The sequence below is a fragment of the Lentinula edodes genome (genome assembly GCF_021015755.1).
Source record: "Lentinula edodes strain Le(Bin) 0899 ss11 chromosome Unknown C8R40scaffold_14, whole genome shotgun sequence".
NCBI classification, from domain to species: Eukaryota; Fungi; Basidiomycota; class Agaricomycetes; order Agaricales; family Omphalotaceae; genus Lentinula; species Lentinula edodes.
The window spans coordinates 193,307-216,979 of NW_025764320.1; the positions used below are offsets into that span (position 1 = coordinate 193,307).

At 45.4% G+C, this 23,673-nt stretch overlaps 6 protein-coding genes and 1 non-coding gene across 7 annotated transcripts; 5 read left to right on the forward strand and 2 right to left on the reverse strand.

Moving 5' to 3' along the window:
• The first annotated feature begins 1,772 nt into the window (after window positions 1-1,772).
• C8R40DRAFT_1100645 (HAD-like domain-containing protein) lies at window positions 1,773-3,626 on the forward strand. Its single transcript, XM_046227911.1, has 4 exons — window positions 1,773-1,856; window positions 1,935-2,305; window positions 2,365-3,025; window positions 3,092-3,626. The coding sequence occupies exons 2-4, from the start codon at window positions 2,264-2,266 to the stop codon at window positions 3,421-3,423; spliced, it is 1,035 nt and encodes a 344-aa protein (XP_046087148.1). The 5' UTR covers window positions 1,773-1,856; window positions 1,935-2,263; the 3' UTR covers window positions 3,424-3,626.
• Window positions 3,627-3,665: 39 nt separating this feature from the next.
• Window positions 3,666-6,580, forward strand: C8R40DRAFT_1100647 (uncharacterized protein). Its single transcript, XM_046227912.1, has 20 exons — window positions 3,666-3,805; window positions 3,861-3,877; window positions 3,927-4,033; window positions 4,082-4,250; window positions 4,306-4,351; window positions 4,408-4,467; window positions 4,521-4,642; window positions 4,708-4,834; window positions 4,882-4,977; window positions 5,027-5,039; window positions 5,089-5,106; window positions 5,157-5,171; window positions 5,227-5,305; window positions 5,358-5,415; window positions 5,468-5,577; window positions 5,626-5,659; window positions 5,710-5,872; window positions 5,933-5,941; window positions 5,998-6,054; window positions 6,104-6,580. Exons 1-20 carry the CDS (start codon window positions 3,710-3,712, stop codon window positions 6,430-6,432), a joined length of 1,725 nt encoding a protein of 574 aa, XP_046087149.1. The 5' UTR covers window positions 3,666-3,709; the 3' UTR covers window positions 6,433-6,580.
• Window positions 6,581-6,674: 94 nt separating this feature from the next.
• Window positions 6,675-9,814, forward strand: C8R40DRAFT_1043536 (uncharacterized protein; the record flags this gene model as incomplete). The annotated part of the gene is made up of 18 exons (XM_046224175.1): window positions 6,675-6,782; window positions 6,835-6,904; window positions 6,953-7,030; window positions 7,080-7,144; window positions 7,196-7,275; window positions 7,331-7,692; window positions 7,748-7,826; window positions 7,876-7,942; window positions 7,997-8,052; window positions 8,106-8,249; window positions 8,310-8,476; window positions 8,533-8,681; window positions 8,734-8,856; window positions 8,904-8,989; window positions 9,042-9,211; window positions 9,267-9,446; window positions 9,506-9,585; window positions 9,635-9,814. The coding sequence occupies 18 exons, from the start codon at window positions 6,675-6,677 to the stop codon at window positions 9,812-9,814; spliced, it is 2,244 nt and encodes a 747-aa protein (XP_046087150.1).
• Window positions 9,815-11,202: 1,388 nt separating this feature from the next.
• Window positions 11,203-14,718, forward strand: C8R40DRAFT_148767 (YT521-B-like domain-containing protein). Its single transcript, XM_046234170.1, has 4 exons — window positions 11,203-11,370; window positions 11,426-13,098; window positions 13,159-13,304; window positions 13,355-14,718. Exons 2-4 carry the CDS (start codon window positions 11,521-11,523, stop codon window positions 14,271-14,273), a joined length of 2,643 nt encoding a protein of 880 aa, XP_046087151.1. The 5' UTR covers window positions 11,203-11,370; window positions 11,426-11,520; the 3' UTR covers window positions 14,274-14,718.
• Window positions 14,719-14,901: 183 nt separating this feature from the next.
• Window positions 14,902-17,180, reverse strand: C8R40DRAFT_148918 (uncharacterized protein). The gene is made up of 5 exons (XM_046234171.1): window positions 16,838-17,180; window positions 16,390-16,778; window positions 16,298-16,335; window positions 15,533-16,243; window positions 14,902-15,480 (listed from the first exon to the last, which is right to left on the reverse strand). The coding sequence occupies exons 1-5, from the start codon at window positions 16,934-16,936 to the stop codon at window positions 15,161-15,163; spliced, it is 1,557 nt and encodes a 518-aa protein (XP_046087152.1). The 5' UTR covers window positions 16,937-17,180; the 3' UTR covers window positions 14,902-15,160.
• An 84-nt stretch (window positions 17,181-17,264) lies between these two features.
• Window positions 17,265-17,348, forward strand: C8R40DRAFT_t106. Its single transcript has one exon. It is a non-coding gene; the product is annotated as a tRNA-Pro (tRNA).
• A 2,046-nt stretch (window positions 17,349-19,394) lies between these two features.
• C8R40DRAFT_1042992 (uncharacterized protein) lies at window positions 19,395-20,905 on the reverse strand (the record flags this gene model as incomplete). The annotated part of the gene is made up of 2 exons (XM_046224131.1): window positions 19,395-20,063; window positions 20,681-20,905. Coding segments are annotated over 2 exons (894 nt in total), but the record flags the coding sequence as incomplete, so codon positions are not given.
• Window positions 20,906-23,673: the final 2,768 nt, after the last annotated feature.

The window sequence follows — 23,673 nt, forward strand, 5'->3', positions numbered from 1 at the left end:
TCGACCGCGGCGACGATGGGAGAACAAGAACGACGATGAGCAAGTAAACGAAAATGACACTGACAGAACTGAGAAAATAAGTATCCCAGGTATGTAATTCAAATTGCCGCGCCTCGTGCAATGTAAACAAGGCAAAACCAGATGCAGGCTTAGCGCTTAGCTTAACGCGCACTCAAATAACTCCAGCCATTTACATTATACGCAGGGCCAGCGAAGATTGCAGAATTGGAGTAAATAGGGCATCAACCTTCAATCTCAAGCTGAGTCAAGCGTAGTATCTACTTGAAATATGACGCTTTGACCTTGAAAACAACTCGTCCATTCAAGATCAAACTTCAAAGCTCAAGATAACATTAGCGTCAGTGCGCGACAATATCCAAATGTTATTCATATTACTACGTAGAGCTCGATTTCGAACCTTTGTAGACTCATCTTTCAGTGGCAGCGTTCCAGACCCTGGCCGAATGCGATCTGCACCCTCCCTACGTCTGCGCCCGAAATTGCTTATGTCGGTCTCGAAAGATAATAAGCGTTGGCGGTCCAAAAGGTCAACTTCCAATAGGGCCTTCTGATCTTGAATCGAAAGAATGGTTATCATATGAATTCCGTATCAACTGAAAGATACATACGCCATGAAAACCTCCGTGGACAGTGGAACCAGCTGAGGGCCGGATTCCGAACAGAGAAAAACGGCTTGAGTCGTCTGCCCGCGTTTGAAGAAGTGGTAGACGTATCAGGTAGATGTATACACGGTCCCACCCGTAGGTGTAGTCCCAGGACGGAACAGCTGGTCTCATGGTCGAACAGCTCAACCCGCAAGGAAAACGTAGATTGCCGTCAAGCCACCGAGGCAGAAGTGTACTACTATGTAGTGCATCCTGTACTAAATCGACATTTGTTGATGCCGCTAGCTGTAACCTTTCACGATGTAGACGGAACAATACGTATGCAATGAAGACACCAAACGGTGCAGGATGTTCAAGTTTGATTGAATCCTGTTGCATCTTGCCAGCTTGCCAAATCCGACCTATGTATGTAACGTTAAAATAAGAAAAGACAGTGGATTGTGCGGTACCTTGAATTCTCCATCAGCGACGTCACTACGGAAGACGGGCTTCCAGTGCGATTTGAAAAGGGGGGACACTGGAAGCTTGATATGTATCTTCAGGGTACATATCTCTATCTCAAAGTTCAAACGACAGCCCCACAGGTCCTCCCACTCCAAGGCGAACGTGTAAATTGCACAATTAAAGTCATGAATTGGTGGCTATCAGTGGGTACGAAAATTGCTTTGTGGAAAGTGCAAGCAATCAGATTCTGAAGGAGTAAATAATGCCACTTACCCGTTCCGGCGATGATCATTTGGTGACAATCAATTCAACTCAGCACATGGGAATATCACGACCGTAAATCGGGACTGAGGCTCAGAGATTTTTTGATAGCATATAGCCATAAAGAAAGCATCTGGGAAAAGATTGTCGAGCTGGGCTGTCGATTCTGAGTCTTTGGCAAGTTACTGCACCAGCGAGACTCTGTTGAAGGAGTAACTTCGTATTAAATATCGTGCGAGACGATGCAATTGCAAAGCATGCTTTCCGATTGTCTCAAGCATCTCCATTATTGGACTCTATATGGTCCAGATATGATCAGGCTTTCAAAGCATATCGAAGTCGGCAGGCCAAGGTGTCGATGTTACTTCTTGAACTTGAGTCTTGGTCACCATCTATACCTTGTTCCGACAAGCCAAGGACCGAAACTGCGAATTCCCACGTTCTATATCTTCGTCGCTCTCCGTAAGTAGTACCCTTTGCTTATCCTTTGTTCACGAAATCGAAGGCACTTCCGAGGATGACAAAGTATGTACTGATTCTGGCACGATTCGTGTAATCTAGGTTTCCACTACATCATGGAAGGCTAAGTCGTTTCGCTTACAGAGGGTGGAGCTTAAGTTCATGGAGTAATTTCATAACAATTCATATCTTACCACTTTGGAAAGGAGCGTCGTTGAAATCCTCTTCCTCGCCCAATTTGGAAAAAAGCATTGGTTATGCCCTTACATAGACTTGAAATGTCTCCAACGAAGTGATGCAGTGCTGCTGTCGTTTCCGCCGATTCCTCCCTGCGACGTCACCTAGTCTTGACTTTGTCTCCACCGTATATAAGAGGCTCGCGGTCAACATAGCAAACCAGCGATCATTTCTACTCCCCTCCACAGACTATCTACTCTTCATTTACAACACTTGTATCTCTTTCGAGAATCGAAATGCCCTCGAGCTTCCGTGCAGACGCTGTGCTCTTCGATATGGTATACCTTCATGCCCTTGTTAATGTTTGGCTGGCTGGCTGACACGCCCTTCTTTACAGGATGGCACTTTGACTGACTCTATTGCTGCTGTTGAAGCCGCTTGGGGAAAGGTCGCGAAAGACCTGGGGCAAGACCCTGCCTACGTTATAGCTGCTACTCATGGGAAGCGGGCCATCGACAACCTTGCTCAATTCAAGCCCCAAATTTTGCCCCACCAAATGGAGAGCGAAGTACAAAACTTCGAGGAATCCATTCTCTTTTTCGCCGACGCGTTCCAAATTCACGGTCCTGGCTCACGACGCGCCTCTCCAGTTACCCTTAACTCCGATTCAGCTGTAGACTCGGAGGCTGCCACTCCATCTCTCACACCTGGAAGTTCGGCGACATCTTCGCGTGCTTCTTCTTTTGCTTTCGACTCTTCACGTCGTCCGTCCTTTGTCGGCAGACTCAGCAGCGCTTTAATGATGTCTGCTGTCCCTGAGGCTGATATCGTCGATCAGTACGACCCAGACTTCGAGGATCCCTGCATGGTGGAGGATCATTTAAGCGTGGTCGAAAATCAGTGGATTGAAAAAAGCAAAATTCACCAACTCGAGGCATGGCAAATTGAAGCTGCTGCCGTCGATCGTTCTGTTCGAATTCTCCCTGGCGTGAAGAAGATGATTGACTCTATCCCTGCCGGTCGATATGCTGTTGCAACCTCCGGTGCTAAAACATACGGTTCGTATGGGTCGTTTGTTAAGCGGCGTATCTTTGATAGTAATTATTTTTTGTTTGTCTTCATAGCTTATGGCTGCATGACTCGCGTTGGTATTATCCCTCCGCCCGTCACCATTACTGCCGACGACAAACGGCTGAAAGCTGGGAAACCCGCCCCAGACCCATTTTTGCTCGCAGCGAGCTGTCTAGGTTACGACCCGAAGAAATGTGTTGTGTTTGAAGATTCACCGAGCGGCATCCGAGCAGGCGTAGCGAGCGGGGCAACCGTCATTGCTGTCTGTACTAGCCACGAGCGTTCGAAGATTGAGAACTGCGGCGCTCACTTTGTTGTCGAGAACATGGAGAAGGTGAAGTGCGAGCTGGTCGATGAACAGCTACATTTTACCATTCTCGAGTGATTCAATAGTGCTACTGATCCCTTCCATTCCATTACATACTTACCCACACGTCAACTATGCTTACTTTCTCTAAACTGTCTTGATCATATCCTTCCCACTTACAACAAATGGCTACCTTTACATACAGTACCAGTAGCGTATTGATGTATACCGTTATAGTTACTTGTATGTTGTATCGAATTAGAAAAACAAATGTAACATCATACCCGGCTTGGCCGGCCCAAAAACCGGAATTCCTCCCACTTATACTTTGCTGCCAACCACGACGTAGAGTCCAATTACACTAATGACTCTACGCAGCGCGGAAACGCGCAGAAGACGATTAGTTGGGCGGCCTCTACTGCTCACTGTCACTGTCTTCCTGTCTATCGGTGTCTTTCTTGTGAGTTTGCATCCGTCGTATGTTATGAGTTGTGTTTCTGAATGGACTGGCTTAGTTTGGCTACGATCAAGGGTATGTCGAAGATGAAATAGATTGTACTATATTCCTCATGCCAATCCAGCGTTATGTCCGGTATCATCACTGGACCTCATTTCATGAAATACTTCGATAGGCCAGGCCCTATACAAGTAGGAAGTATGGTCGCCGTATTGGAAGTTGGTGCTTTCGGTATGTTGTCGATTCTACGAACCAATTCTAGATCTGAACGATTTGCAGCAACATCTCTAGCCGCTGGTCGAGTAGGAGACATCATTGGTAGAAAAGGCACGCTTTTCATTGGCGCTCTCGTTTTCACCATTGGTGGTGCTATCCAGACGTTTACAACGGGGTTCTCCGTGATGGTGCTTGGACGAATCGTCAGCGGAGCTGGGGTTGGGCTACTTTCGTTCGTTTGTTCAACTTTATTCGATTGGTGCACAGTAGTTGATCACAACTCATAGGACAATTGTGCCAATATATCAAAGCGAGATTTCACCCCCAGATCATGTAAAGCATGCCGCGCCGCCTGTCCTACACACTACTTACTACTCGCTTCTGAACAGAGAGGTGCTCTAGCCGCAGCTGAATTCACGGGCAACGTCTTTGGTTACTCCATTTCTGTTGTGCGTCGTAATGCCCAAACGAAATCATCAGAAAATTTGACGCATCACCGTAGTGGACGGATTACTTCTGCTCATACATCGATTCGGACTACTCGTGGAGGATACCTTTGTTGGTTCAATGCGCTATAGGCGCGCTTTTGGCTGCGGGAAGCCTGGTTATGCCCGAATCTCCAAGGAAAGTACATTTTCCCGACAATGTTGCTGGTCCTACTGTGTCCTGTCTTCTTACGTTGACTGTAGGTGGCTAATCGACACTGACAAGGATGACGAAGGCCTTCGTGTCATTGCTGACCTGCATGGTGGAGATTTAGACAATCCCGTTGCAAAGGCAGAATATCGAGAAATCAAGGATAAAGTAATTTTAGAGGTAAGACTAATCCATCTCTTCTGGAACATTACTCACTCGAGCTTCAGCGGGAATTCGGGGAAGGAAGGTCCTATGGAATGATGTGGCGCAAATACAAGCAGAGGGTCCTACTTGCAATGTCTTCGCAAGCATTCGCTCAATTGGTATCTCTTTCCCTCAACCTTTTGATTTCATTGCTAACTAAATACACAGAACGGAATAAACGGTACCGGTCCTATTATGATTGGCGTTCTGCTGACTGATCAGATTTGTAGTCATATCCTATTATGCACGTAAGTTTTGTAAACATGGGATATGTCGCGATTATTGATCTTCACCGTAGCTAAGGTGTTCGAAGGTAATATCGAAGCACTTGCTACCGTTAAGTTGTTTTAATTCAAGTCTTGATTTAGAGGCTGGCTGGCTAGGACGTCAAGCTATACTAATGTCTGGTATCAATTCAATTGTGTACGTTCTCAGTACTCTACCCCCGTACGTCCTTTGTCTACTCTCTTATGATTTGTTCGATTGAATTCTATTTAAGATGGTATTTGATAGATCGTTGGGGACGGCGGCCTATCTTGCTTTCTGGCGCTGTGATTGTAAGCTTGACTTGCACAAGAAAGGCTGAATTTCTCATACTATCATACCCAGATGGCTATTGCTCTATTTGCGACTGGCTACTTCATGTATCTAGATCATCCAGAAACCCCCAACGCTGTTGTTGTCTGTGTCATCATCTTCAATGCAGCGTTTGGCTACAGGTAACTATGAACCTCTTTTTGTATAACTATGTACTGATAAACCATTAGTTGGGGCCCAATTCCATGGTTGTATCCCCCCGAGGTAGGTCTGGTGTCTTTGGAACATATATGCCGGACAATAAATCAACATAGATCATGCCTTTGACTGTACGAGCAAAAGGAGTCTCATTGTCAACCGCAACAAATTGGGCGTTCAACTTTCTCGTGGGAGAGATTACTCCCTACCTACAGGAGGTCATTACTTGGAAGCTTTACATTATGCATGCATTCTTTTGTTGTTGCAGTTTTATTCTGGGCAAGTCATCAGGCATTTCCATCGCATTTGTCTTTTAACCAGATACAACATCGATCACAGTTTATTTCCGTGAGTAGCACCGGATCACTCCTATGAAAACGCTGAAAAACCCCTTGTCTTTCTAGTCTATCCTGAAACGAAAGGCGTTACCTTGGAGGACATGGATGCTGTGTTTGGTGAAGGTCTGAACGTGGTTGTTCATTTCCGTTACAGGGACTCATTTCTCAATAGCTGGGACAAGCAAATTGCCAATTGCGCTTAGTTCTGTTCCAGAGCGTTCGACTTTGCTTCCCCCAAGCTCAATCTACCCTCCAAATCAATCTAGAGTGCAAAGGAACAGTCAATCAAATTCGAACTCCCATAGTTGGCTGGGACGACTTTTCAAGCGGAATAATAGTCGCAGGGACATTCAGGAGTACCAAGCCCTCAATGTGGATGAAGAGGAGATGACATTGTCGATATCAGACGGAGGTGGATTTGCTAGGCGTATAGAGGACGAGGACGAGGACGACGATGTCAGGGGATATGAGGTCGTGGGTAGAGATGTAGGTGCCAGATAATAGGACATGTATGATTATACCTTTTATCCTATACTAGTACATCTTATACAGTCATAATCGTGTAATTATTTATTCTCCTGGAGTCCTTTATAACAAGTTACAACTTCATACATACATACCCTGGCTACAAATCAATTTAATGTACGCGTCTTTGTCTATCCAGTGGCATAGATGATAGATTCATGATTGATACATGTGATCGTGACCAAACACCAACTACTAATTAGTAATAGTACAATGCAATGGCTACCGACGCACTTCGTGCACAAGTTGCTGCTAAATGGCAAGAATCCTTCGCGCGTCTGAACCAAAATGAGCCAGGAATCGTAGGATTGCTGAATTTCAGCCAGGTACGTTTTTGGTCCTATCCTTTTTCCTATCATATCTAATCATATACTCCAGGCTTGGAATATTGCCAGGGAATCTATTCGCCCTAGGGGACTGAATGAACGTGATCCTTCTACGCGATATGGTACTGCCCTTGAACATTCCATATAATGCTTGTCCTCAACATGTTCAGATAAAAGCACTTTCCAAGCGTCATTCGAACTTTTGAACAAATGTCGGCGCCTTCCAATTCTCTTAGAAAGTTTTCTTGGTACGTGGACTGACAAAAATTGGAGCTTCCAGCTACCGACACTTTGTAGAGGATATGAGAAGAGAATTTCCTGTAATCAGAGAAGAAGTTGAACGATATACGCTCGAGTATGAAGTATGTTCCTCGCTTGTCCAACCCTTCGAGTTCCACTCACGAAATCTTCAGCGCACATCAAATACGAGCTTCATCTTGGATCTTGTATTCCGACTCCTTCAATGGTACAAAAGATGGCTTCCGATGCAAGAGTGCGCTTAAATTCCATTGTATTTGAGACTTTCTTACCATGTTTGCTCTTTCTAGGTTAGGTGCCACCCTTCATTCCGCCTTCGTTCTTTCATTCCAGACCCATCTATTTTCTGTTCTCACCCCGACATTTGTCCGAGGATTCAAAGAATTATGTGCTTCTACGTTACCATCTACGGACCCGGAAACAGATGGACCAGTCCCAAATGTGGAGATGTGGCAAGCCTTCGAAACCATTGGCCTTTTGGACAGATACGAAAATATTATTGCCAGTGTGGGGTACGAACATATCGAAGCTCATGTGTTCTCAACCTGTACTGGACAGTGGTCAGAGCCTATGCTGGGACAATTGAGAAAATGGATGACGGACAAAGTTGTTCCTTGGATGTTGTTGATGTATGCGAGAAACGCTACTACTGGTGCGTCCCGGCATGCTGCATATTATCACCCCCCCTTTAATATGTCTTTGTTCAGCGGATGACGCTCGTGCTATGCTGCAAAATGTTGGGTCTAGATTCGACTTTCACATGGCCAAAACACTTTGTGACTTGCGGTACGTATGTTGCTTTTGCGTTTTATCTCATCTGATTTCCTGTACTCAGGACGAAAGAGATTTTCGATATCATCATCGATTTCCCTGACTCTTCTGGGGCTCTGCAAGATCTTAAAGTAAATCATATACAATGACAGTTGTAATAATAATAACTGACAATAAACATTTAGGAATGTCTCCATCGCGTTGATCAACGGGCCTCTCTGGTGCACACCTTGCGCAAAGCGTAAGATTTACATTGAGTTAGGAAACTCTTATCTGGAACTGACAATGGTGTAGGAACCGCAAACGTCTACTTCATCCTGGAGCTGATACACGCCTGATACTCACACAATATGTTGCCACCATTAAATGTTTACGTCTCATAGACCCTCCAGGAGTACTACTTTTCAAAGTAGCCGATCCTATCAGACGATATCTTCGGTATGTGAAACACATAGTCTACGTCATTTTCTTGAAAGGGTCCGTTGATATTATCACTAGGGAGCGACCTGATACTATACGATGTATTGTATCTAACCTTGTCGGAGATGATGACAGTGGCGATTCTCTTGTAGACGAAAGCGAACCCATACAGGCTCTTCAACAGACAGAATTGGAAGACTACACGGATCCAAATTGGGAACCAGAACCCGTTGATGCTGGACCAGGTAAAAAGCTCTTACCTTAGCGTTGTTTTTTTTTTTGCAATTACGCAATATGGCAGACTTCCGCGCAAACAAACCCAGCGACGTCATTAGCACCCTCGTCAGCATTTACGATTCAAAAGACCTGTTCGTTAAGGAGCTTCAGGTGCTTTTGGCCCAACGCCTACTTGCTATCACGGACGATAACACTGAGAAAGTAGAAAAGGAGGTACAGATGAAATTTTTAGAAATAATGGACATTGAACCAACTTTTTTCCCAGCGTCGCAATATTGAAATTCTGAAAATTCGCTTTGGAGAGGCTGCCTTACAAGTCTGCGAAGTCATGTTGAAAGATATGACAGACTCTAAACGTATCGACGGGCATGTCCAGTCGCAGAAGGCGGTAGGTCTTTCTTATCTTTAGTTTCACATTTGACTCAATAAACGCAGTCTGTCATCCATCCAACAATTATATCGAAAATTTTCTGGCCCATGCTCGAGGCAACGGGAATCATCATGCCTGGACAATTCCGCGCGTTAGTTGATATCAACATATAGAATAGAGCGCCCTGACTCACGGCTGAATAGATTTCAAGAGGAATATGCAAAAGAGTTTTCCGCTTTCAAGCCGGACAAGAAGTTGCGCTGGCTACCACACCTAGGCACTGTTCATCTGGAGTTACATTTAGAAGATCGAACGGTCAAAGTAGACGTCCCACCATTAGAGGCTGCTTTTATCGAACTTTTTTCTCAACAAGGTAGGTTCTTAGCAAATATTGCATCTTGGGCATTCTTTTAATGGTTCTTTTATAGATGTCTGGACAATGGACGCACTGATTGCGCAAGTCGGGTCCTCAGTCGACAGAACAGCAGCTCTCAAAGCGCTCTTGACATGGGTCGACTTGGATGTCCTCAAGGAACAGACCGAGAACACGTTCAAATTACTTGAGGTTGCGGAGACCGTTGCGACTGGAGCTCGAGAACCAAGAGGCGGTAAGCGAAGTTTTTTTTTTTTTGAAAACATTCTGTCGGACTACTATGCAAAACGCTAGTCACAACATCTGCGGTTGAACTTCCGTCGGCACCGAGCGTCCAACAGCAACAGGCTGAACAGATGAGAGTATATTGGAAGGTACGTCTCGATCCAGGCCACAACAAAACGTATTCTAAAAAGGGTCCAGTTCATTGAAGGCATGCTGACAAACTTGGGCTCGCTCTCCATCGATCGAATACAAACAATGTTGAAGCTTGCGCCCGGCTATGACCAGACCGTAGAACAATTAGGTATTTTCATGGAGGCCGCTCGCCATGAAGAGCTGGTAGTGGTTCGTGACGGTATGTGGAAGTTGACACCTAAATAATTCCACAATTTTTTTTCTCTGTGGAGCATTCACAATGCTCTTGGGTGCGCACACATAATCAATTTACAAGGACTAGCCGAAATTTATCAATCCATGAGGTCTGTTGATTTTGAAAGGTAGGCTTGGCTTCCATTTAGGATTTCCGAAGGCTTCTTGTAGGCAGCTTGAGGTACATATACCTATACCGGATTCTAAATGTATTCAATGTGGGCCACTCGTGATATTTTTCCTGAGCTAAGGCCTGACTCTCAGTGACACTGACTTATCTACAGCTTTCTCAGTCCGCGTGTTCTATTCGTTGAAGTATTCAACTTCTGTATCAAGGGTCCTGCTACTTACATTGACAGTGCTCTCAAGATCGTGAACTGCCCGTGGGAGCGTGATACCATGGTACAATACGATTGACTGTTCAGTGGAGACGGTGGGTATCCAACCTACATACGAATGTCATTTGAGGGTTCAAACTTAGACATCACTGTTACCTAAGGCGTTTCTGTTGAAACGCGTGAAGTGTTTGTTGTAGTGTCGGGAGGCTTTGGGTCAAACCTGAATACGAGTCTATGAGCGAATCCCAAGCTCAAGCGGGTTGCTACAGTACACCTCTTGAACTGTTGTGTTGGTGTTGATGATAAATTTGGGGGGTAGGCCGAGGTGCGCTAAAATGTATAACCGTCACTAGTACTCTGATAGATTCAACATGCACCCTCAGCGTCATTTTTCTAAATATTTGAATGCATAATGAAATATTGAATGGCCTCCTCGAATTCTGACTTCGGAAGCAACATACGTCAGTGGTCCTAAAATATGTATATGTTGGATGTAAGTAAATGCGCCTGTAAATGCGCAGCGCTAGTTCTATATGGCGCTTGTGTTGGGTGAAATGAAGTCTTGGGTTGAGGATAATTTAATCTAACGCACAATTTGGCAGGGTACGGTGACGCGTATTTAGTCGATCACTCCGAGGATGCGCGATGGAGTGAATTTGAATTTTGACCTCTATCAACGCCAGGCAACACCGTATGGAAAACTCACTCCAAACTGTTACGACGTCATAGTTCCCATATCCCGAACAGATACTTAAGTCCCGAATTCTGATTGAACAACGCAACGACAGAAATCGTTACACGAAGACTGTTAATCAACGCTTTTCGAATACGTACCAGCATTATTCACACTGTCTTCCTCCAATCAAAATAAAAATTGTATGTTCCTAGTACGGTCTTCAGGCGTGAACTACCCACTAATCAAAGTCAACAAATTAATTTATTTCTCAAGATACCGAATTATCTGACACTATGGTCGAGTCCGTGGCTTCAGACGAAATTCTAAGAAATATCACTCCGAAACCTTCATTGCATCTTGGTGGTGACGCAATCGGTAAGTGCCACGTGTATCTCATTGCACCCGACCTCGTGGGTTGATTTTTTTTCCCGACGCGATATTGGCATTTCGGGCTTGAATTGATTTCTCTCTCTGTCTCTATACGAAAAGTTATGCCTGTCTCTTACTTTCTGCACCTTTAGATTTTTTCTCCCGGTCTGGTGGAGGTACATCAGGTGCATACTCTTCTCTAATGTTCTAGATCTTTCTGTTAACTTGACTTTTTTTTAGTTTTATATGCTCTCTCCTAAACGATCTCCTCACATAATCTCGAAGACTCATCAGAATTGGCTAGTCCACACAACTTGGGCGCAAGTGCAGCATTAATGCCGGGTGATGCTAGTAGTAGAGGCATGTCAGATCATGTCGGAGGAAGTAATAGACGAGCATCGTCTTACAGCCAGTCTAATCAACCCAGAAGGCCCCCTCATAATACTACTGCTCACTCTCAATTCTCGCTGGAAAATCCTCCTGGGTCCACCCATGGTCCTTCTCCCCATTATCCTCCGCCTTCTCAGTATGGCCATCGGTCCGGCTTCTTTGGACAATACACGATGTCCCCTCAGCCTCCAATGGCAATGGCGCCCTCCAATCCAACGTACGGGTATCCACATGGATTCCAGAATTTGCCGGAGAACACTATGATTCCTCAAAATATACACGCGAGTTATCAGTCCATGTTACCTCCGGCACCTGTCTATTCGTACCAGCGCCATGGCTCAGAGGGCACCTCACCAGGATTTTCTAGCCAGCCCATGTTTTCTCATCCTTCACAGGGTAATTCTCCCTCTCCTCCTATGTCTTCGCCATCTACCTCACAAAACACCACTCCACCGTACCCCAATCACGGGCAATTCCACTCTTTACGTTATCCCTCTTCCATGTCACCCTCTCCATATCCTTATTCCCACCATTCTTACTCTTCTTCTCCTGTGTATCAGTCACAATATGCACCGGCGCCTTATCCGCCGCATTTCACTTCTCCGGCTGAGATTGAAGGTCAGGGTACTTGGTGGTATCTTCCTCATGCAACGCCGAACGCTCCATCATATCCTGGACATTACCCTATGAACTATTCTCCCGTTCACCAAGAACTGGAAAATACATACACAGCCACTCCTGGAGCGTCTGTTCCAGCCAGCTATCCGATATCCCCTGTTCGATCTCCTGCTTCAATAAATTCTGCGCGTAAGCCCCCTTCCTCCCTTGCCGCTTCCGGAGAAGAAAGCCCCGCGCATCCTTCTCCTGGACCCATTGCTTCTTCGTCGAAATCTGTCTCTGGAGAAAGACCGTCCGCCGCTCGTCGTCCTTATCATCCCAACCCGCCATCTTATCGTTCAGAATGGGTCATGTGGGCCGGCAATGTTCCATCGGATGCTACCCACGATGAACTATGGCGGTTCTTCAGTCAATCTGATGATACAGCCTCCTCTTCAGGAGTTATTTCCATCTTCCTCATTTCGAGGTCTAGTTGCGCTTTCGTTAATTATGAGAATGAAGCTAAACTACATGCTGCGATTGCTAAATTTAATGGGGTACCATTGCGTTCTCATGATCCCCGGTGTCCTCGATTAGTTTGTAGGGTCCGGAAAGTGGATGACGATCTCAAGGCTGGTGTTGGCGGGCAGCGTGGAGTCGGTATGCATGCAAAGTGGTTAAGGGATCAGCGGGAAATGGCAAAGGGCAAGAAAAAGGCCACCGATCTGTCGGACCACTCAGACCTCGACGATTCAAATTCTTCCATTGCTGCTCTTTCTGCCTCTGTATCGAGTGATGATGATACTCGACTACCTTTCGTTAAGGGGACACATTCCAATAGCTCCGGCTCTTACGCCTCTACGAATTCAAGTTTACTTACTCGGCATTTTCCGAAACGCTATTTTATCCTCAAATCTTTGTCACAAGTAATGATCTATTTTTCTCCCTTCTTGAAATTTTGTACTGATATATCGTTGTTCTCCCAGTATGACCTTGATCTCAGCGTTCGAGAAAATCTCTGGGCCACTCAGAAGCACAACGAGGGTATCCTAGATCAAGCTTATCGTACGAGTAATGAAGTTTACCTGATTTTTGGTGTGAATAAGAGCGGCGAGTTCTATGGATATGCGAAGTAAGGTCTAATCTGCTTTGTATCGTTTTTAATACTTAAATCGTGATAAGAATGGCAGGACCAGTGCGTAAAGGAGAGCAGCGTGTCCCCTGGGCTAGTCGACCAGATTCATCCGCATCCTCTCGGTCTTCCCTCTCCCCCATCACTAGTCGTGCCCCTATTTCTGATACAATATTAGAGGAGCCAAATAGTCCTTCATCACAAGAAAATCCGGCTTCTCCTCCTGCGAGAAATTTTTTTCCAGCGCGTGAAAATCGACTGGTGGAGGCTTCACCCGTGCCAGTTTCACCTCCCTCGGTGCCTCCGCAGCAATCTAGTCAAACTTCAGTTGCGTCTGCGCCTGCCGAGCTAGGTACTCTGCATCACAGAATTACCATGAGCACTCCCTCCGTAAAACTCAGCCTCGACAATCGCTGGAAACCCAAACTGCACTCTGCTCAAGCTCATTTTCATAGTGCGTCGCAGGAAGACTTCGAGCTGGACGAATCTGCTCCATTCCGGGCCATACGTAGCGAAAGCAGCGGTAACAGACTGGATGAGGATTTATCCCGAATAAGGCTGAATTCAGTGGAGGAGGTGGAAGAGAGAACAGAGGATCTGGAGAAGGCCATGGACGGAAAGCCTGAGACCTGGGGCGAACCTTTCAAGGTCGAGTGGCTCTGCACTGATCGACTTCCCTTCTTTCGAACCCGTCATCTTCGAAATCCCTGGAATCACGATCGAGAGGTCAAGGTTTCGAGAGACGGAACAGAAATTGAACCTAGTGTAGGGGAGCAATTATTGCAGGAATGGAGTAAGCTGGTAGAGGACGGAAGTCATCAGGATTCCGATCCAGCTCCAAGCAACGCTGCTTCAGTTGCCAAGCCAGCTTCAAAACGATCCGGATCGAGTTCGAAATTGGCGCCTGCTAATCCCGGACCAAAAGGTGCAAAAGACAGAGAACCGGGTCTGTCTACTTCACGATCATAATATACGAATACAATCGTTGAAACCACAACCAAAATCCCGCGCCGCCAACAATTCACTGAGCTTTTTGCTTGGCGCAGTAATGACACATGCACAGTCAGGCTGATCTCCTGTAGTGTTCATTCACGAGACAGGATCTGCTTGTCATTCACGATACAAGAACTGTCACACTCCTTTATAATTCACGTCTTCCGGTGTTTCATGGGGCCTTGTATAGGCACGTCTTGTTATCACCACTAATCGCTTTCCATCGTGCATTTCTCACTGTTTACTTTCTGGTTTTGTTTTGTGTGTCCTCAAATTCTCAATTCTGTAGCAATAGACATCCACGAACAGTATTACTGTAGCACTTCGTATAACTGGCAATACACACGTGCGCCGTTGTGCGCGAGTTCCCTCAACTCTAGAATGTGGTGCTTATACGCATTGAAAATAACGCTAACGTCAGACTTGCGGATTCTGGTAAGTGATATAACATGCATTCGCATGTGAGCCTCCTTCGTCCGGCTCGGAGGGGGCCTTCGGCCCCTCCGATTCAAATACGGCTCACATGGGGTGCTCGCTTCGAAGTGCTAGATCCAATATTCTTGGTCGGTGCTGGCGCACCTCCATAAACCAATTATTAAGACACTATAATGATTACACAAGGATGATATACTGAGCAAGTAAGAATGTACAAGGTAATGGAAGGAAAGTCGCGACTGAACTCGATGACGAGGGATTTACAGGGGATTACCAAAAATGGCGGTGGCTGTGACCTCGTGGGATTTGCGAATATAGAATTGACGAAATTTTTCACCCTATGGCCAGTATTGCTTCGCTTCGCTCGCAATTATTCTAAAACGGGGTTGGAAGTGCTACTCATTCAACACATTTAATGTAACCATGATTCACAATTCGGATCTATCGTAATTCGTCACTGGTCCATGTTCCTCAGTTTGAGGCAGCTTGAAACCACCATGCCATAGTTTGTCAAGATCCCCTTGCGGATCGTACATTTTCTTTACTTGAATCATCTTCTTCAGTGTTTGACCGTCGGTGGACCGCACCATCACGGCCTCTGAGCCTGATGCGTAATTCATGTATATGAATGGACTAAATAAACCTCGCCTTTTAGCTTCGTCTTCAGCCCACTTCAGCAATGCTTCAGCACTGGTGTTCATAATGTGGTCGTCGGATGGGTCTAACCAGTCCGTTGTAATTAACATCACTGGGGTAACATCAGTAAAGTAGACACGCTCAGATTTTTTGAGGATACTGACCCCAGAGATTGCCCTCACTCTCCTTCAAGCAAGTAGGATTCCCTCCATTTTCAATACCGGCGGAAGCCAGCCTAGCAGGTACGGGCTGCACCGAGACGGCCCAATGAACTCCCGCATGGCCATGATACGGCTCGAAAAGTTCTACGCCTCGTGCATACAAGTCCAGATGAAACTGTGCATTTGCTTTGTAGGTCATCGTAAGCCAGCGACTACGTCCATGTTTCCCAGGATCTGCCTCTTGAAATTCTTCGGTGATGTCGGTAAGATTCTTAATTCCCATCATATCGACGAGAGGTGTCAACGATTCGAAGCCAGACCACAGTGCAGGGTATGCCTCTGGCTTGAGATATGTCTGGAGCGTCCAAATGATGTAGTCCTTCGCTTCTGGATTCCATGCTAGACTCAAGCCAAAAAAGCCTTTGGGATCTTCAGCTAATTTCTCGGTGAAGGTAACAAGACGCTCCAGAAGGTTCGGCGCATCCTTGATCGCGAAAAACTGCGATCCGCCCCAAACCGGACCTTGTGAGAAGGTGAACATATCAAATCGGGTCACGACGCCAAAATTTGTGCTGCCCAGCTTCAACCCCCAATATAAGCTAGAATGCTGTTTCTGATTGGCGTTGATGATGGAGCCATTGACGAGGACCACTTCGTAGCTCTGAATATTGTCACTTCCAAATCCATGCTCTGCGGATAAGAAACCTATTCCTCCTAAAAATGGTGAATGAGCAAAGCTCAAGATGATCATATATATCCGTCGCTCACCTCCTAGGAGAAATCCTCCCACTCCAACATCACCCACCCTTTTGCACGAATTAATAATTTTGTCTCGTGTCGATGCTATATTCTATACTTACCTACCACCAACAGTCGTGAGATTCTGCAGTTGCAGTACAGTGTACACGTCTCGCCATCTTGACCCTGCCCCAAAGGATACGACGGATTTGTCCGCGGAAAGCGTTGGAACACCCTTTACTTGTTGCATGTCAATGGTGAACCCCTCTGAGCCAATATTTGACGCGCCACTCCATGCCATATGCCCTCCTGTACGAACGGCGAAATGACATTCATGTGCGCTTGCAAACTTGAGTATACGTGAGACATCGGAAGCGTTGTTTGGAGAGACTCGGCATGCTGGTGTCATTGTGGCCTGTTCACCAGAATAATACGAGGACTGTTGCGCTCGGTAAGAATCGCTAGATGGCCAGAAGACTTGTCCGGGGAGCAGGGAACTCAGTGCAGTACACTGAAATATAGAAAGAAATTAATTCAATGTCATGGATTGTTCAGACCACGCACACATGCTTTTGCCTCCAAATTGATTGCAGGGGTCCCAAAGGCTTCCTGACGAGCGAGGGCAATATTTGAGTAGAGACCTGTAGTTAAAAATAGGGGAAGAAGCATATTCTCTTGTTGTGGAGCAGAAGCAAATGCAGACCGCAAAACAGGCCGCAAAAACAGAAGGATTCCGCTCGCTAGTAATAATAAGGGCCTTCAAATTTTATAGATTTTTGATTGAAGGTCTGAAAGTCCACGTTTTGCAGGGTCATTTGGCATGAAACACCTTGCAGTGAGGCTTAGTGGATCCTCGTTTGTCTTAGTCCGCTCTAGTGAGTCCCGATGAAGCGGAGATAACGGATTGTGGAATAGTAACCGGACATGCCACTACATGCCAGGAGCGCCAGAAGACTTGAAACTCAATTGAGAATTTTTGAATTAATACACGCTATATGGCCTGATGGTCTAGGAGTATGATTCGTTGTTAGGGAGTTAAAGCCATTCGACGAGGTCCCGGGTTCAATTCCCGGTCAGGCCCTGAAATTTTTTCCTTGGGGAAAGTAAATTCGTGGTTCTACCTACTCTTCACTTACAAAGCCGTGTAATGATTTTTATTGCCTCTCTAGCGTCCTCGAAACACTCCTGTTCATCATCCATTTTCCATGATTGTTCGTCTGCCAGAAGGATCAAGGCTTGCACCTTATTTTTGAGCCGCACTCGATATCCTTCAGGCGTGCTCGAAAAACAAAAAATGGAACTGTATTCAATTTCTGTTGCAACTGAAGCAATGATGCTGCCGCTGGACACCAAAACCACAAAGTCAGAATTATGAAGCTAAGTGTAATGCGTTGCCATACCGGGTGTCGATGTTCGGGATCTTTTTCAGTCGACCCCACAGCTCTTCACGCTTCGTAAATACGCGGTGTATGGTTTGTCGTATAGCGCCAACGGCAGTGCGACGTATTGTGGCCTGTAAATTACGCGAAGTTGTTTCGGCTAACTCACAGAGAGGGCTACATAGTAACACAGGGTGCAGTAAAGCATTATTTACCGTGGGAAATGGTGAAATAATGGTGAAATAATTTCCGAAATTTTGAACATTATTTTTGCTACTTATGCTAAAGACATTTTAAGAGAATGAAAATATAATGGGTTGGATCTTGCTCATATGTCCACCATACAGGTGCTTAATAATGGTAAAGTAATGATGAATCAATGTGACAAATTGTCACAACATAATTCGATCATAATCAGTGAAATCTAACACTAGAGAAATAGAAAAAATTCTGTAAAATAATGGAAAATTCTAGGAGCATTTGATCAATATAAGCAAGAGTATATATGCAATAAAATTGATGGAGTTGTAGAAGATTAATGGTGACAAAATGTTATATTATGACTTCACAATAATACAGGGAAAACTTACAGTAGAGAAACACACAATCAACAAAATAATAATGATGTCCTTGACTATTGTTTTTCTATAGTAATTAGGCAAAGATACAGTGAATTGATGGTAAGATAATCTGAAGAATTGACAAAGAATAAATTCAACATAAGAATAGTACAATGCAAGAAAAAGGATGGAAAGATTATGCTGGAAATATGATCACTATGCAAAGCATTATAGGGATAATTAATGCTAAAGGATATGAAAAACAATGGAATTTAGCAGTTCAAGTCTGTTATCATCATATTTTAAATAACAGGTGGAAATAATGAGGAAAAGGCACAAAAGCAATGAAGAAGTTTACAATGAAATAATCATGAAGCACACTGAAATAATTGCAAGAATAGTTTACTAGTAATAAAGTATAGAATAAAGAAAATATGAGGAAATGATGATAAAATAGCATTCTAAATAGAACAAGCATACTTTGACAATGTATCAAAAAAATAATGGAAAAGAGACAGTGAACCTACAAAGTTCTTGCAATTTAGGGTTCAGCATTGTGATGAAAGAGGGTGATACAAAATAGAGCTGAAATAGAAAAATTCAATGGAGAAAGATGGAGTTGGATCAAGATAGATAAAACTGGATGGAAATTGGGAAACTTGATAGAATAGATAGATGAAACTGGATGGAGTTGCAAGAACTGGAATCAAAGAACAAAGGTTGACATGGAAGAGAATAGATGAAGTTGGATTGAGATGGATCAAAATGGATAGACTTGGACTGAGTTTGATAGAAGAGATGGTGTTGCATGGAGATGGATGAAACCAGATGGAGTTGGATGGAACAGAATAGATGGAGTCAAATCGGGATGGATAGAATAGATGGTGTTGGATAGTTTTGAATGGACTTGTATGGAGTTGGATGGAACAGAATAGATGGAGTCAAATCAAGATGGATGGAATAGATGGTGTGGGATGGTGTTGGATGGAACAGAATACATGGAGTTGAATTGAAATGGATAAACCTGGATGTGTTGGATAGACTTGTATGAAGTTGGATGGAGTTGGATGGAACAAAATAGATGGAGTCAAATTGAGATGGATGAACCCGGATGAACTTGAACTGAGTTTAATATAGATGGTGTTGGATTGAGATGGATGAAACTGGAAGGAGTTGGAGGAACTTGAATCAAGTTTGGCGATGGTTGAATGAAGTTGAACCGAGATGGATGGAGTTGGATGGGACAGAATAGATGGAGTCGAACTGAGTGGGATCGAGATGAATGAAACCGGAAGGAGTGGAATGGACTTGTATGGAGTTGAATGAAGTTGAACCGAGATGGATGAAAGTGGATGGAGTTGGATGGACTTGAACTGAGTTGGATCGAGATGAATGAAACTGGAAGGAGTGGGATGGACTTGTATGGACTTGAATGAAGTTGAACCGAGATGGATGAAAGTGGATGGAGTTGGATCGAGATGAATGAAACTGGAAGGAGTTGGAGGAACTTGAATCAAGTTTGGCGATGGTTAAATGAAGTTGAACCGAGATGGATAGAGTTGGATGGAACACAATAGATGGAGTCGGAGTGAGTGGGATTGAGATGAATGAAACTGGAAGGAGTGGGATGGACTTGTATGGACTTGAATGAAGTTGAACTGAGATGGATGAAAGTGGATGGAGTTGGATCGAGATGAATGAAACTGGAAGGAGTTGGAGGAACTTGAATCGAGTTTGGCGATGGTTAAATGAAGTTGAACCGAGATGGATAGAGTTGGATGGAACAGAATAGATGGAGCCGAACTGAGTTGGATCAAGATGAATGAAACTGGAAGGAGTGGGATGGACTTGTATGGACTTGAATGAAGTTGAACCGAGATGGATGAAAGTGGATAGAGTTGGATCGAGATGAATGAAACTGGAAGGAGTTGGAGGAACTTGAATCGAGTTTGGCGATGGTTAAATGAAGTTGAACCGAGATGGATAGAGTTGGATGGAACAGAATAGATGGAGCCGAACTGAGTTGGATCAAGATGAATGAAACTGGAAGGAGTGGGATGGACTTGTATGGACTTGAATGAAGTTGAACCGAGATGGATGAAAGTGGATGGAGTTGGATCGAGATGAATGAAACTGGAAGGAGTTGGAGGAACTTGAATCAAGTTTGGCGATGGTTAAATGAAGTTGAACCGAGACAGATAGAGTTGGATGGAACAGAATAGATGGAGTCGGAGTGAGTGGGATTGAGATGAATGAAACCGGAAGGAGTGGGATGGACTTGTATGGACTTGAATGAAGTTGAACCGAGATGGATGAAAGTGGATCGAGTTGGATCGAGATGAATGAAACTGGAAGGAGTTGGAGGAACTTGAATCAAGTTTGGCGATGGTTAAATGAAGTTGAACCGAGACGGATAGAGTTGGATGGAACAGAATAGATGGAGCCGAACTGAGTTGGATCAAGATGAATGAAACTGGAAGGAGTGGGATGGACTTGTATGGACTTGAATGAAGTTGAACCGAGATGGATGAAAGTGGATAGAGTTGGATCGAGATGAATGAAACTGGAAGGAGTTGGAGGAACTTGAATCGAGTTTGGCGATGGTTAAATGAAGTTGAACCGAGATGGATAGAGTTGGATGGAACAGAATAGATGGAGCCGAACTGAGTTGGATCAAGATGAATGAAACTGGAAGGAGTGGGATGGACTTGTATGGACTTGAATGAAGTTGAACCGAGATGGATGAAAGTGGATCGAGTTGGATCGAGATGAATGAAACTGGAAGGAGTTGGAGGAACTTGAATCGAGTTTGGCGATGGTTAAATGAAGTTGAACCGAGACGGATAGAGTTGGATGGAACAGAATAGATGGAGTCGGAGTGAGTGGGATTGAGATGAATGAAACCGGAAGGAGTGTCACGAAGCGGCAGGGGCGGAGTGACTAACAGAGCGGGAAAGCGGAGCGACTAAGCAGAACGGTGAGGCGGAGCAACTGGACAAGGTAACAAGGCGGAGCGACTAAGCAGAACGGCGGCAAGCTGGTCCCAGATAATGACAGAGATATATTGAGTATCGTAGTCATAGGTAATAATAAGTAAGCACATACCTGGTCCCAGATAATGACAGAGAGGTCAAGATAAGGGACCAGGCTGTGGAGGGTTGGCTATATATACATAATCCGGTCTGCGAGAAACAACGATGTAATACTGTACAGTTTAGGAACAAGGAAGGTGGCGGAAGCCAATAGAAGGAGAAGATGGGTCAGGTGGATCAGTAATCGATGGATCAGTAATCGATGGGGGTTTGACAGTGATGGGATGATGTATCGTACAAGCAAAGGCGTCGAGACGGTGAGAAAAGGAAAATGATAGGGGCTGCGTACTTTATGACATTACCCCCCTCCTTATGACCATTGCCCTCGATGGTCAAGGCTTTGCCGCTGTTGGGTGTTTTTTATGAAAGGCCCGAACAATTTTTGGTGCTCGACTGAGGTTGGCTGCGGGTTCCCAAGAGTTGTGCCCTGCGTCGTAACCTTTCCACTTAACCAAATATTCCAACTTCTTCCATCGAACTCGGCTGTCTAAGATCTCCTCTACTTCGTATTCCGGTTCGTCTTCATCCTCTAAGTATACCGGCTCTGGTGGTGTTGGTATTTCGCCATTAATGGAGTTACCTTTCCAGGGGTATAGTTTATCGACATGGAAGACGGGATGGAGGCGATCTAGGGATAGGGGAAGGTCAAGGCGGTAGTCTAAAGGGCCAATTTTCTCCAGAATGCGATAAGGGCCAAGCTGTCGATCTCCTAACTTTTCACTGGAAAGTTGAAGGTTAATGTCCTCTGCACTGAGCCAGACTAGGTCTCCAACTTTAAATTGATGAGCTTTCCGCTTCCCGCGTTCATATCCCTCCTTCTGTTGTTTCTTTCCTAGGTGTAAGGCAGCTCCGGCATCTTGTCGCGCTTCTCGGAGAATCCGTATACGGTCATCCACAGCTGGAATACCGCTGCGTTGGCCCACTGGGATATTGAACAGGGGAAGATAGCCGTAGGTTAGCTCGAACGGGGACATGCCTAGCGCAGAATGAGTCCGTGAGTTAATCACAAACTCCGCCATGGGAAGGTGCTCTGCCCAGTCGTCTTGTCGTCGTCCTACATAGAGGCGGATGTATTTCTCTACTTCCTGATTTGCTCGTTCGGTTTGGCCATTAGACTGAGGACGGTATCCGGAGGTTAGATCTGATTTAATTCCTAGCCTAGCGAGAAGGGATCGCATGAGTTTAGCTGCAAACTGGGGTCCGCGGTCGGATTTAAAGTGAAGAGGAAGACCATGGAGACGGAAGATCTCTCGGTAGTAAATATCGGCAACGCCTTCGGCTGTGATGGAGCTGGTGCAAGGAATGGCGTGAATTTGTTTTCCATACAGGTCTGTGCAAACCAAGACAGCATCATAGCCTTGGGAGTTAGGTAGCTGTGTTATCAGGTCAACCCCTACCTCTTCCCATAGACCGGATGGTACATCTAATGGTTGAGTTACGGCCCGTGGGTGTCGCTGGATCTTCTTACGGGCACAAACCTCGCATCCCTCAACGTATTTTTCCACAAAAGAGCGCAACGTAGGCCACCAGAAATGGGTACTGACCAAGTCGAGTGTCCCGTGTAGTCCGGGGTGTCCTGCAGTTGGATGGTCGTGGCATTGACGGAGTACCTCAGTGCGTAGGTCGTCGTTTGCTGGTACGTATACTCGACCTCGGTAGTAGACCAACCCATTGTCTTCTTCCCATTCGGCTATCCCATTGGCCAAGCGCTGTAGTCCGTGCTCTTTGACTGTTTTGAGACCCTCCAATACCTGTGCCTCCCGTTCTGAGGCTTTCCGGATACGATCCTCTAAGGGGTTCTGTAGGATCGAAGCTGCAATTTTTACGAAGTGGCCAGGTTTAAGGACTGTCTGTTGTCGGTTATCATCGCTGTCCGATACATGATGAACTGCCATGCGGGAGAGAGCATCAGCTTGGGTGTTTACTCTACCAGGGCGGTGGATCATATGAAAGTCAAACCGTGACAGATAGAGGGCCCATCGGGCTTGTCGGCGGGTGAGGTCTTGTGCAGTGCGCCAGAATTCGAGGTTCGAATGGTCCGTAATGATGTCGAATGGTTGAGGGAGTCCTTCTAGAAAGTTCCTCCAATCCTTCAGTGCTTCAATGATAGCAAGCATTTCTCGATCGTAGATTTCGTAGTTCCGTTCCGCTGGCTGCATGGATGCCGATCTGAAGGCTACCGGATGCCATTGGCCATCGTCTTGCTTCTGCATAAGGGCGCCTCCCGTGGCAAAGCCTGATGCGTCTACCTCGATTCGAGTAGGCCTGTCTGGTGTCCATAGAGCAAGGATCGGTGCGGAGATGAAGGCTTCTCGAAGGGTATCAAATGCTTTCTGTCGAGTGTCGGTCCAGGTAAAGCTGGTGTCTTTCTTCGT

Bases quoted from the DNA above. Each gene is read 5' to 3' on its own strand.
- C8R40DRAFT_148918 (XM_046234171.1), bottom strand. From the start codon at position 16,936: ATGCTTCTTCCCCTATTTTTAACTACAGGTCTCTACTCAAATATTGCC. The intron at 16,779-16,837 runs GCATGTGTGCGT...TCTATATTTCAG, and splicing joins CAATCAATTTGGAGGCAAAA to TGTACTGCACTGAGTTCCCT. The intron at 15,481-15,532 runs GTCAGTATCCTC...ATGTTACCCCAG, and splicing joins GAGTGAGGGCAATCTCTGGG to TGATGTTAATTACAACGGAC.
- C8R40DRAFT_1100645 (XM_046227911.1), top strand. From the start codon at position 2,264: ATGCCCTCGAGCTTCCGTGCAGACGCTGTGCTCTTCGATATG. The intron at 2,306-2,364 runs GTATACCTTCAT...CCTTCTTTACAG, and splicing joins ACGCTGTGCTCTTCGATATG to GATGGCACTTTGACTGACTC. The intron at 3,026-3,091 runs GTTCGTATGGGT...TTGTCTTCATAG, and splicing joins CTCCGGTGCTAAAACATACG to CTTATGGCTGCATGACTCGC.
- C8R40DRAFT_1100647 (XM_046227912.1), top strand. From the start codon at position 3,710: ATGACTCTACGCAGCGCGGAAACGCGCAGAAGACGATTAGTTGGGCGG. The intron at 4,034-4,081 runs GTATGTTGTCGA...AACGATTTGCAG, and splicing joins ATTGGAAGTTGGTGCTTTCG to CAACATCTCTAGCCGCTGGT. The intron at 4,352-4,407 runs GTAAAGCATGCC...GCTTCTGAACAG, and splicing joins AGATTTCACCCCCAGATCAT to AGAGGTGCTCTAGCCGCAGC.
- C8R40DRAFT_148767 (XM_046234170.1), top strand. From the start codon at position 11,521: ATGCCGGGTGATGCTAGTAGTAGAGGCATGTCAGATCATGTCGGAGGA. The intron at 13,099-13,158 runs GTAATGATCTAT...TTGTTCTCCCAG, and splicing joins TCCTCAAATCTTTGTCACAA to TATGACCTTGATCTCAGCGT. The intron at 13,305-13,354 runs GTAAGGTCTAAT...AATCGTGATAAG, and splicing joins GAGTTCTATGGATATGCGAA to AATGGCAGGACCAGTGCGTA.